The sequence below is a fragment of the Scleropages formosus genome, chromosome 15 (assembly GCF_900964775.1).
Source record: "Scleropages formosus chromosome 15, fSclFor1.1, whole genome shotgun sequence".
In the NCBI taxonomy this organism is placed as follows: domain Eukaryota; kingdom Metazoa; phylum Chordata; class Actinopteri; order Osteoglossiformes; family Osteoglossidae; genus Scleropages; species Scleropages formosus.
This window is the reverse complement of record NC_041820.1, coordinates 2,588,400-2,600,662: the sequence shown is the minus strand read 5'-3', so window position 1 is coordinate 2,600,662 and position 12,263 is coordinate 2,588,400. Positions and strand designations below refer to the sequence as shown.

Here is a 12,263-nt window from a genome sequence, read left to right as displayed (position 1 = left end):
CTGAGGACGGGGGGTCTACAATAAGCTAAAAGGTACACGGTGGTTTGAGAGGAAAGAGGAAGGGAAAATATAACAGGCATTGACCCAAATGTTATTAAACGTTATAAACAGTGACCGTAGCCGGGTCAGAGCACGTGTGTGTCCATGCAACTCCTTCTACAAGAGAAAAATGTTTACTAGTTCACGAAGGGACTTACTATGATTTGTCCAGTCACAGAGCGCGGTCATTTTTACTGTATCGGTTCAGGGTGAGTACTTTGATCGGGGGAGTACGCTGGAAGTAGGATTCAAACCCAGGTGTTTTGAGAGGACCGCTGTGCCGACCCCATCCCCCCCAAACGGTGAAACTGGCCCCTACCGAACGAGGATATGGAAGGTAAAGGGTAAAAATGCTGGTAGTGCTCGTTACAGCAGCCCAAGGTACCTCTCCAGTTTTCCGGTCTCCCTACTCCTGGTACATCTTTTTATATCGTTCCTCTGCTGACTTCACAACGAGCCCCTTGGAATGTTCGCTTCTCCCGTTGGAGCTGCCTGCTGTGTTTTGCACGCCGTTCTTACAAACGCGTTTTGTCCAACAACTTGTCTGGCTCTGAAACCCTGGTAAACGTAGGGCACGCTTACCTTGGCTCGGCCCGGCAGCCGGATGACGGTCTTACGCCATGAACTGTGAGATGGCGTGGGTCCCGCCTTCGCTGTGACAGGCTCCGTAATGCATATGCACTGTCATTTGCGCACATGAACACCTGTGTTGCACGTTCTAGTGGGACAGTGGATCTGTGAGAATGTTTTTCTGCTGCCTGTTCTCAGTCTCTGGACAGAGTGTTATTGACACACTCCTCAAGCCCTGTAAAGCTCCATGCCCTGCAAGTCAGTGAGATACCACCAACACCGTCTCTCTCCTTTTAGCTTCCTGGAGCTGCTCGTATCAAGTTCAACACTCCGGGTGCAGCTTAGATGTTTGAAAGGTCTGCAGGGCCCGATTGCTCCCTACAGTCCAGCAAGACCACTGTGCTCTTCCACCTCTGCCTACTTGATGGTCCCACTCACAAGAGTTCAAAATTGAAAGTCTGTTGGTTTCTCCATTTCGACCCTGATGTGATGAAATTAGCACCCCCTGTCCCTCAGAGTTGCTGAATCCCCTTCAACATTCAAAAAGGATCTCGAACCCATCTCTTTGTGAGCCACTTCTCCCCGATCGCCTGACAGCTCCATAAATGAGTCCAACACAATCTGCTATGATTATCTGTATAATACTACTGCTGTTTGAATGTCACTTTGACAGGCAGCTACTTGATAGATGTGAACTGGCAACATGGTGGTATCAGAGACTCAAGCTGAGTGTCGATAATCTTATGTCTACATCTACAGCTGTTTGTCTGAGGTTGATGCACTTCTCTTTATGCCGAGTTGTGTGCCGCTTAGAAGAAAGTGTGTGGTAAATGAATGAATTAAATGGACAAAACACACACACACACACACACACACACACACACACACACACACACACACACACCATCCGAAACCGCTTGTCCCATACGGGGTCGCGGGAAGCCGGAGCCTAACCCGGCAACACATGGGGAAAGGGTGGAGGGGGAGGGAATGCACCCAGGACGGGACGCCAGTCTGTCGCAAGGCACCCCACACGGAATTCGAACCTCAGACCCACCGGACAACAGGACCCAGTCCAACCCACTGCACCACAACGCCCCCGCGCCCCCCTAAATGGACAACGTTAGAATGTAATGTAAATAATGTAAATGTGTGGCCTCTCAGCCTTGAAGGGTCACCTTGGACATTGAGACCACCAGTGAAACACTCATCTCCCTGTGTTTTGAGGGCTGATGGGTTCCACTCTGAAGGGCCCAGCAGTATCCAAGCGCACGGGCCACAGAAGCTTACAAGCCTTCAATCTTCATGTGTCACTACATCCATTAGAAATAACTCCCTTGGACGAAGTGCGGCGTTCCACCACGTTTACCATGACGCCCCCCTCCGTACCGCGTACTGGGCTCTCAGGGGCCTGAAACGTTCCGAAGGTTTGCATTGCTGGGCTGCCAAACCACAAAGGGTCAGCTGTCCACGTTCCAATTACGATCTCACAGTGATGCGATCGACTCAAAAGTGTGGATCCAGCGCAGTTCTGGTATCTGAGGATTTACCCTGCATCCTGCCAGAGGTCTCATTAAAACAACACACCTCCTCAGCGGCGGCGACCACACTGCCTGCTAGTGGGAACCAGGAAGCTGCTCTGCTGGGGTGTTCCTGATGAAATTTAGCGATGGCAAACTTTGTTCAAGGACCGTGAAGCACCGAGGTCGCGCTACGTGGGCAACGGCGCAGGTGAAGAGAGCGGAGCGTTCCGATAAAGGCAGCGCGGAGTCACCGCAGGCCAGACCCGAATCTCTCCAACGCTCTCCAGGCACCGTTCAGTGTGTGGGCATCGGAGGAGGTTGCCAAGGTAACAGGTTCCTACACACTGGTAAACTGTAAAGGTCTTGGATGAGGAGAACAAAGAACGAGTTTTGCGGTTTCAACGGCTGCATTCTCCGTTGTTGGGGAGAGCTCTCGAGCCTTGCGTCCTTCAGCGTGTCGCCGGTCGTGGGATGGCCGCGCTGCTGCAGGGAACAGGCTACTTGAGAACGGTCACTAAATAGGCAAAATGCAGATGTACGAGGAACGCGTTCTTATATTTTGCACTCAAATACTCGGCTGCTGCCGAAACCCCTTTCTTTCTAAGGTGAGACGCTGAGCTGTTTGGTCTTCAGGAGGCAACGTTATGAGTTCAGAATCAAGGGCAACGGTTCCACCTTTGCACAGGCAGAAGACCATCCCTGCTTCGACATCTTGATCCCCGCAACTTCCTGCAGTTATATACACCTACTGTCCACCCCACCACGCACACACAAACACAGACACACACCTGAGCACTTTCGGCTTCCTCCCAAAGAAAATCTGTGCTACGATTGGATGGACATGTCCCATCTGTGAGCATCGAGGGATCTGAGATGTGTGATGGTTCGTCACCTCCCCAGCAGGACGTGCAAATCCCACCTGGACAGGCGTCCTCTACGAAGACGCGTGTATCCCCATGTGACGCGTGGGAGGAATCCAGCGGGCCTGCGTTGCCAGCATTAAGATTCAGCATTAACCTCGGCGCGCCGTGCGATTGCTAGGTGTTGTCACAAGTTGCTTGGAGACGGGCCGCTCCGTCGCTCGGCCGACAATAAAAAGCGAGGGATGCACGCGGTTTGGTGCCAAGCATCACACAAGCCTTTCTCGACACGATTCACAAGAACAGCACGTCTGTGTTTCCGGTGCCGCTCAGCTGCTTCGTTGTCTGGAGGAACGGAGATGGAAAGGTTACCCAAGCCCAGGTTTCCCAGCATGCAACAGGACACCTTACTTCCTGTACCGCTGCAGAGTTCTTTGTGTGCGTAAGGGCCCTGAGAAATGCAACTGACTGTTTTTAAATCGCTTTCTGACATCTTTTCCCCAGGTGACTTACAGTGATTTACCCCATTTATACAGCAGGGTAATTTTTACTGTATCAATTCAGGGTATGTGTCTTGAGCAAATGTACTGCAGCAGGTGAATGGATTCGAACCCAAGTCCTCTGACTGCAAAGCAGGGCCGACCACTATTGTCCCGGAAGCCTCACGTCCTTTGTCCTCTTTCACATGGACAACTTACATTCACATCTGCTGGCAAACCACGGAGCAACCTTGCGGTCGCAGTGGAACCAGGTTTGATATATAGATGACCGACCATCCATCCCATTCAGACTGCCTGTGCCTTCCAGATAACTCAGATTCCAGGGATCCACAGCTGACTGCCAGATGAACTGGCAGCTGAACCGCTTTTCAACCACGATCCTGGAGAGTAGCGGCGATGATGCCAACAGCGGTTAATCGGAGCTTGAAAGGGCTTGATGGAGAAGCTTGTTAGGAGGAAATGATAAACAGTGGCATCGTCCCCACAGGAGAAACCCACACAGGCCCTCGCGAAGAGGAGTCGATCCACAATATGCATTGCGTTTCTAGGCAACCAGAAACCTTGCGGAGACAAAACACTCCCTGCTGCCGTTGACAAATTTGGAATGAGCCGAGCGCTGTGTTGCTCGCCCGTACCCTTATTTGCCACCCTTATCAAATCTGTTTACCCGGAGGGCAATCGTGGCGTCTGCCAAGCATGGCACAAGTGCGAAAAAGAAGCGCATTGAAAGACCATAGTACCTGGATTTTACACTATGTAAGTAACAACCATGGAGAAAGAACCTGATGGGATTAACAACACAGCGTCTCTCTAGTACGTCCAAGATGTGTCCCTGTAAAAATTCTTTTCAAATAACCCTTCACAATTAACTCTGAATTACTTTCAAGCTTGAGCTGTAGAAATAACCGACTTATGGAGGAGTGCAGCACTCTGGTGGTGGAGCTGCAGGTGAAACACCCAGGAAGGGAAGCTGCTGTTGAGCTTTAACCTCAACTAGGGAAACGCTGAGCTCAACAAGCTCCTTAAGTGAGGAGGTACAGGAGTCCCTTTGGGTGAACGTGTCTGCTAAACACCATGCAGAAAAGAACCGCCATGAGGCAAGATGGAGGCACTTTGGTCATGTGGCACCTGACTGGGCGTGGCCTGGGATCCCTCAACCCAATGAAGAAGTGTGGGGAGTTTGAGTGGCAGCACTCTCAGCCATTCAAACATGCCCAGCACTATTTTTTTTTTTTTAACTGAGAAACTCCTGAAAGACATTAAAAACAAACATTGGCACTGATTTGCATATTTAAATGGGTCGAAGACCCTTCTGGAATCGTTCCACACCGAGAAAACTGGGCACTAGAACCGGAAGTGCTGTCATAATGACATACTGACTCTTTGCAAGTGGATACTGCTGTGTTCATTGACTCGCCACAAAGGCACTCTAATTCCCTGACCCTGAGCGGTCGCCACGGTGAGGAGGACAGCACTAAATTAAACCCTACGAGGCAGCGCCGCTTTGAGATTACAGAAGATCAATAAAAAGCTAATTACATAACAAAGTGAAAACTAAGGCCACCGTGTGTCACCGCAGCGAAACAGCGAAGGGGCAATTAGAAACTAAATCATTGTGCGCTTTGGAGCTCCCAACAGCCATTGCAGACATCATCAGCACGGTACGGAGTTCCTGCACTTCAAACTGCGTGACAATCACTGTTGGATGGGAATTGGAGGAACTACAGTAATAAAACTGTAACAGCACCCGAGGAGGACGACTTGTTCTCGGCTGTTTGATGCCCTCCTCGCACCTGGGCCCCTCAGACACATTAGAACAGAGCATTTGAACAGTTCACCAGGGTATTCCCTCACAGTTTCCATCTGACGAACAATTCAGAGCGGCTCCCTGTATAGGGACCGGCCGCGGCAGGACAACGGAGCTCCTACCGACGGCGTCTCGTAAATTTACACCTTCAGTTTCTTTCACACAAACTATTCTATGCAGCTGAATATGCAAAGCTAAAACATTTATCTTCCTTGAGGGTGCAGCTGCAGTGCCCCACCTGGGACTGGAACCGACAGCCCGTGTCATAGTGCACGATCAGGCTGAGTGGCAGTGTGTCAGTTTCAGCCTTTTCAGCCCTACGGAGTCTCCTTGTGGACGTGTGACTCAACACTGCAAAGTCCCTGCGGAGACCCCTAAGAGCACTCACACTCACACTCACACACACACAAATTCAGAACAGCACAAAAACACACCTCACTGCAGTGTTCCCATCACCGTTTTCAAACTGCATAACCAACCACTAAATTAACGTCACCTTGCAGACAGAGGGCCGGAAATAGAATAAAAAGAAAAGTTTTAAGAAAGGTCACCTTGTAACGGTGCAATTTATTCCAAAAAAGGCCTAACATTGTTTACAAAGTCCTGGTTGAACTAACACTGTCAGTTGTTCAATGTACAACCTGCATAAGAATGTCTGGAAAAAATTTTTTATGAAACTGGACCATCTTCTTTAGAGCCAAATCAACACTTGAAGGCATTTATACCGTTTATGTGCCGAGATGCAGAAGAGGATCAGTCACTATTGAGACACGACACAAACGCATTAATTTCCTCACACCAGCCTGAGACACTGTGAACAACAGTCCCTCCACTCAACAGTACACACCAGTCTGCAGCCTGCAGGTGCGATCAGGTAGCCCTGCCCCACAGGAAGCCCCGCCCAACCTCCCCAGGTGCTCAGAGGGAGTGTTCCTCTCCCGTGACGAACAGGTGCACGGACTTCTGGGAGCGCAGCATCTGCGCGGCTCGCTCGGCTCCGGCCACGGCGGCCAGCCTGTGCAAGTCGAAGCGGCTGTAGAGCACGGTGCAGGTCCAGCCAGAATCCCCGGCATCGCTGCCCGCACGCAGCATGTTGCACATCTCGCTGAAGAAGTGCGCGTAGGTGGGAAGCGCGTAGAAGATCAGGTTGCGGATCCCCTTGATCGCGTACCTGTGCGGGCGAAGAGGGGTTCGAGCAACATGTTCACGAAGGCAGACGTGCCGCGCTCGTGCAGATGCTGAAGGCCCCTTTACCGAGAGCTATTCATAGCCTATATTTCAGTTTACTACAGTAAAGTGGCTGACCGTCGCGTTTAAGAGCCTCCCACACGGCCGCCCACCAGCCGCAGCCCCGTGCTTCTGCGAATGCCCCTCACCTTTTGTAGAAGTGGAAGCGCTCAGTGAAGAGGAGGAATTGCCTGTCGCCCTTCTGGAAGAAGTGCCTGGCGCGGCACACCTGCGACCTGGCCGAGTACTCGCAGATGCTGGCAAAGTTCACCTCCTCCTTGCGCAGGTAGTTGCGCAGCCGCACGTAGTCGAAGTAGGAGGGCACGTAGATGAGGGTGTGGGACATCACCGCGTCCCTGTACTGGGGTAGCACCTTGTCCACGAAGAACTGGAACCTGCACGGTTGTGGGGTCGAACTATTATGGCACGTGTTCCGTGCTGAACCTTTATGCTGTTATGACCGTGAAGTCATAACTCCACATCTTAAAGATATCACAGCAAGCAGGAAATGGGGAGTTAAATAACGAGTTATGAACAGAAAAGAGCACAATACATTTCGCGGACAAAGGCACTTTTTCGGAGAACTACCGTCGCCCTCTAGCGTTGAGGACTGACACTACACAATAGAGCGGGTGGATCCCTCGGCTACCTGCATTCCTGGTCTGTAAAGCTTTCAGAGTTGAGCCTCTGGAAGACATGGGGCAACTGCACCACAACCTGGCAGATGGAGCCCACTTTAGATAAATTCTTCACAGAAACCTGGGGGGGGAAACACAATTGCAGCTTGAATGGTTGAAAGAGTGAAACAATGTACATCCCCCCACCCACTTTAACTACCTACTTTCTTATAACAAAAACCCATTTTAAAGCTTGGAAAATGTGTTCTGAACCTGAAAGCCTTCGGAAAGTTGCTGTGTCCTCCTGCACTGGCCTGTCTCCGTACCTGTCCCCGGTAGTTGAAGCAATGCTTTGTGAGGAGGTTGTTGATCTGGGGGTCCTGGATGGAGCTGAACACCAGCGTCTGGCGGTAGTACTGCGCCCAGTTGTTGAGGTTCCACATGCGCACCCTGGAGAAGTCCACGCCATGAGAGCCCAGCGGCTGCAGGTTCAGGTGCTTTATCGTGGTCTGAAACACAATTGTGGAAAGAGAGACACGTTCGCTTCATTCCAGATGATCAAGTCGACGACTTCTGAAATCCCTCCGGAACACAAGGGGCCAAGGGTCGGCCTCACCAGCACGTGCTCCCAGTTCTGCATTAGGTAAACGTCAGCATGGTCCACCACCAGCACCTCGATGGAGGACAGGAAGTCAAAGTCACGCTTGGACTCGCCCTCTGTCCCCAGAACCGTGCGCAGCCCCAACGGAGACGCAATGATGATATCGGAGGAGTAGAACGGGGCATAGAGGCGTAGGCTGCGGCGCAGAACGGACAAGCCTGAGTGGGGAAAGCACCATGGACGTGGTGAGGAAGCGTGATCTTAGCAGAAGGTAGGAACAATTTACTGCGCTCATATTTTTGAAAAGGAAACATAGTAAATTAACTATGGTCTGAAAAGAGACTTCAAAATCTCCACTACAGCTCAGAAAAACAAAAAAAGAAACCTTGAACGAACCAATTCGGAAGTGGTCATCAACGTTGCCGGAGAAGATGGCGTGATAGTCGTCTGGCCGGGAGAGGTTGGGCGGTCGGTCACTGGCTTGTTCCCCATATTCATCCTTGAACCTCTTCTTGTGGCTGACGTCCATCTTCTTTCCTTTGGGCTCCAGCAGGCTAATGAGGATGTGGACCACCTGCAAGGCGTGGTCTCGGAAAGGCACCAGAATGAGCACCTGCGGCAGGACGAGGCGAGTGTTACCAGAGCGTGTTCCTGGAAAAGGGCCGACCAGCAGCAACGCGACACCGACGCAGAGCGCAAGGGACACTGGACTGCAGAACAACTAGCCAACTCTCCTGATTTACTAGAATCCTCCAAAGGATACGCATCAGTGGAGTCGACCACGGTAATTGGTAAGGTAATTGCAGGGATTTCAACTGTGACAGTGGGCCAGAAGTCCACAAGCAATCGAAAACTCAAGAAGCACAATCAAGTACGATCACGGTGAAACAAAACGGTTTGTGCTCACCTTGGGCCGTGTCATCCCCTGGTCCCGGCATTCGTCCTCCAGCTCCTCCCCAGGCTTGCGGTCACGAAGGTGGCTGTTGTTGGCCAGGACGCGAGCGTTGGCCTTCAGCACGTGGTTGAGGGCGTGCAGGCAGTATGCGCTGCGCACCTCACGTGCCTCAGCCATGGGCGAGCTCTCAGGGAAGTAGACGTCCCGGTAAGATCCCATGAGGCCCAGCAGTTCCCGCTGCAGTGGGCTGACATCCTGGGAGGAACCCTGGGCCACAAAGGTCTTGTTCACCAATGGCCAGTTGGCCTCCAAGGTCTTGTGGAGAAGCAGCGGTTTGACGCTTGACTCCAAGCCGACAGCGCCGAACCTGTCCAGGGCCGAGCTGCACGTCATAGTTCCCAGTCTCGGCCACTGAGGGTGATAAAAGGGGAACAAGTGTTGGAGTGTCGGGGTACAGAGCTAATGTCAGGGTACTGAGCCCCTGGGCCAGAGCTATTCATTCATCATTTAACGTTTAGTCTTGTAGCAGACACCTTTCTCCAAGGTGGTTTACAGCGTTACGTTTGAGCATTAAGCTACTTTCATGGATTTGCCCATTTAAACAGTTCGGTCATTTTAACAGCACCAATTTGGGGTAAAGGGCACTACAGCAGGATGTGGGATTTGAACTTGTGTCCTTCAACTGGAAGGTGACAGTTCTCACAGCAGCAGGTACTGTAGTGTGGCGTAGTTACAGCTGTCTTTGGATCTGAAGGTTGCTGGTTCAAATCTCACCTCCTGCTGTAGTACCCTTGACCAAGGCACTCACCCTAATTGCTCCAGCAAAAATTACCCAGTTACACAAATGGGTACATCACTGTAAACAGTGTAAATGTTAATGGAGAAATTAATAAAAATAAATGTAACAACAGTGCTACCTGCTACCAATTGTCTTTTTTTTAAAAATTCATCATTCTCCACTCGCTGCCATGTTTCTGAACAGCCAGGGGACAGCTGGTAGCGTAGTGATTAAAGCTGCTGCCTTTGGATCCAAAGGTCGCAGGTTTCTCACCTTCACTTGTACTACCTTTAAGCAAGGTACTTACCCTAAATTGCTCCAGTAAAAATTACCCAGTTGTATACATGGATAAATAATTGGAAGGAGCTTAACGTTGTAAGTCATTTTGGAGAAAAGCATCAGCTAAATGGATGAACGTAAAATGCAAATACAGAACCTGACCTTGGCCTGAGTCCTGGTCCTGGTGCCTGATGCGAGTTTTCGTACCTCTTCTTCGCTCAGTTCGTTTCCCAAGTGTTGAACAAAAGGGTCTGCAAAAGTGCACAAGTGGCTCTCATTCGTTAAAGGACACCGCACATCCAACACAGCGGTTCCCTCACCCGATTTTACAACTGTTCGAGTGGAGAACACAGTGACCCCTAAGACACGGATGGCAAGAAATCGACATTACGAGGAGTTTCATTTAATACCCCTACTTTGGCCTACAAGTAATGAGTTTGGACAGTTAAAGCATTACAGCACAAGTTGAATCAAAGCAGAAACATCGAGCATCGCTTTTCCGCGTCCCCTTGCGGTGCCGAGTCGGAAGACATGGGTCCAGGGAAATACAGGCCAGTAAGGGCAACCATGAGCCTCATCGTGTCTGGAAAGAGGTTACACACCACTGCTCTCCTCCTGGGGGTTCTTGCTCTCATCCGTCTCTGCATCCCCCTCCGCAAGGAAGTTGGTCTCCAGGCTGAACTGGGACTCATGCTCCTTGTCCTCAAACTCTTCGCCTGGAGCGCTGTTCTCCTCGGGGGCATTGTCCGCACCCCCACCCCACTCATCTGGGGCCTCGCTGATGCCCCCCCTGTCCTCCTCCTGTCCTTCTGAATCCACCTCCTCACCACTCTCTGGCCCTGGATGAAAAAAGAAACTCTACAATGGCCATAAAATGCAATCGTTACATTAACCTTTGAAGAAAGCAAGACACTGGGATCTGGGGGAGCGGGTGACGCAGTGCTGAGACACATCACCTTGCAGTCAAAGGTCCTGGGTTCCAGTCCCAGCTCCCATTGAAGCACCCTTTGTCGATGTACTTACCATGAACCTATGCAGTAAAAATTACCCTGCTGTATACATGGGTAAATTAGTGTAAGTAGCTTAAAGTACAATCCTCGCACTGTAAGGTGAGCTGGAGAAAAGACTGCTCTAAACAAACAATAACAGCTGGGAGCTCAAGACTTGTTTGCAAAGCATGCAGAGGTCAGTAAACACACGCATTGCCTCACCATCCTCACGCTCTTCTTCTTCCCCATCATCCTCATCTTCCTCCTCCTCCTCATCCCCTTCATCAGGGTGTCTCAGAGTGGACAACAGCTCCTCGTAGGCCGTCTGACGCTCCGGCTCATGCTCCGACTCCTCGTCGCTCTCCGGCTCGCGTCGCTCCGGGCTGTCCGGCTGGCGGACGCGGTCAGCGGACAAACAGAGCGACCGGTCACTCAATGAGTACAGACGTGCCACGGATGCCTTACTTATCACCGTATGAAAGCTGCTGAGCGAAAGGATCTGCATCGTGCGCTGAAGGCGGCCCAGCACATTGTCTGGATGGAGCTCCCCAACTTGGACACCATCTACACTAGTCGACTGAGGAAGGCTGGCAGTATCATCAAGCCCGGACATGATCACACACCGGTCATTCCCAGTTTGAACTGCTGCCATCATGATCTGGCAAACGGGTTCAGAACAATAAAGTCCAACAGACAGAGGAACAGCTTCTTTCCCAGAGCTGTGGCCTCCATCACACACCCTCCCTGGCCTGCCCAACCAGAGAAAACCACAACAACAAGCCAGCTGCCGCCTCTATCCCCCCTCATCCACCCGTGACAAGTTACTTACTGTGACTGACTGACTCTGACTGACTGACTCACCAAACTGAGAATCTGCGTTCTCTCTTCCCGCTCGTGGACACTGGAGGAACAGTGGAGACAAAGCGCACACGATTGAGCCCTGCACTGTGGGCATGAACCTCGAAAAGCAAGTTAGTAAACTCGAGAGAAGCAAACTTTGGCAAAGGCAAGCGTGCAGCTACTACTTTAGCTAGCCACGAGCTACAGATACCACTACACGCCACTTAGAAGCGTGCCGGTCGCATCCCTACTTGTCGTGGAAAGGATGCTCTTCTCCGAATTCCTTCAGATGTTTCTTCTGCTTCTTAGTGAGGTTGGCAAAAACGTTACCCCTCTGCCGTCTCTTCCCCATCGTCCCCGCAGAAAAACACACACATACCGCACGTGCGCCGCCTCCTGATCGCGTCACCGGAAAAGTGTCATTCTGGCCAATAGGAATGGAGAAAAATGCGTGGCGTCATATGTCAGCGACATCGGTGCGATACTCCAGTACATACAGTACGCGAAATGAAATGGCCAGGGAAGAGTGAACTCTTTAAATGAGAAGATCCATATGTTGAAGAAAGTTCCAATAGTGCATTTGAAGCAGTTTTATTTTGATGACTCTCTCCTACGGAGGTTTGAAACCTCAGTTTAACTCGCCAGCTTCCAGCCGCTCAGGTTGTTCAGTGTGAGGACTAAGAATTAAGGTCCTAAATTCCGCAGGTGTTGTTGTTGTCCCACGCGCAAGAGATCAAA

General features: G+C 51.1%; 1 protein-coding gene across 1 annotated transcript; it reads right to left on the bottom strand.

Annotated features, from left to right (window-relative positions):
* Positions 1 to 5,853: 5,853 nt before the first annotated feature.
* utp25 (UTP25 small subunit processor component) lies at positions 5,854 to 11,924 on the bottom strand. The gene is made up of 12 exons (XM_018756812.1): positions 11,777 to 11,924; positions 11,547 to 11,586; positions 10,908 to 11,076; positions 10,299 to 10,535; positions 9,859 to 9,947; positions 8,652 to 9,050; positions 8,141 to 8,357; positions 7,760 to 7,962; positions 7,470 to 7,652; positions 7,176 to 7,285; positions 6,676 to 6,921; positions 5,854 to 6,470 (listed from the first exon to the last, which is right to left on the bottom strand). Exons 1-12 carry the CDS (start codon positions 11,875 to 11,877, stop codon positions 6,218 to 6,220), a joined length of 2,247 nt encoding a protein of 748 aa, XP_018612328.1. The 5' UTR covers positions 11,878 to 11,924; the 3' UTR covers positions 5,854 to 6,217.
* Positions 11,925 to 12,263: the final 339 nt, after the last annotated feature.

Excerpts from the sequence above, each read along its gene's own strand:
- utp25 (XM_018756812.1), bottom strand. The coding sequence starts at position 11,877 with ATGGGGAAGAGACGGCAGAGGGGTAACGTTTTTGCCAACCTCACTAAG. Across the intron at positions 9,948-10,298 it reads CCCCCAGGAGGAGAGCAGTG|ACCCTTTTGTTCAACACTTG; the intron begins GTGTGTAACCTC and ends GCACTTTTGCAG. Across the intron at positions 7,286-7,469 it reads GCTTCAACTACCGGGGACAG|GTTTCTGTGAAGAATTTATC; the intron begins GTACGGAGACAG and ends TTCCCCCCCCAG.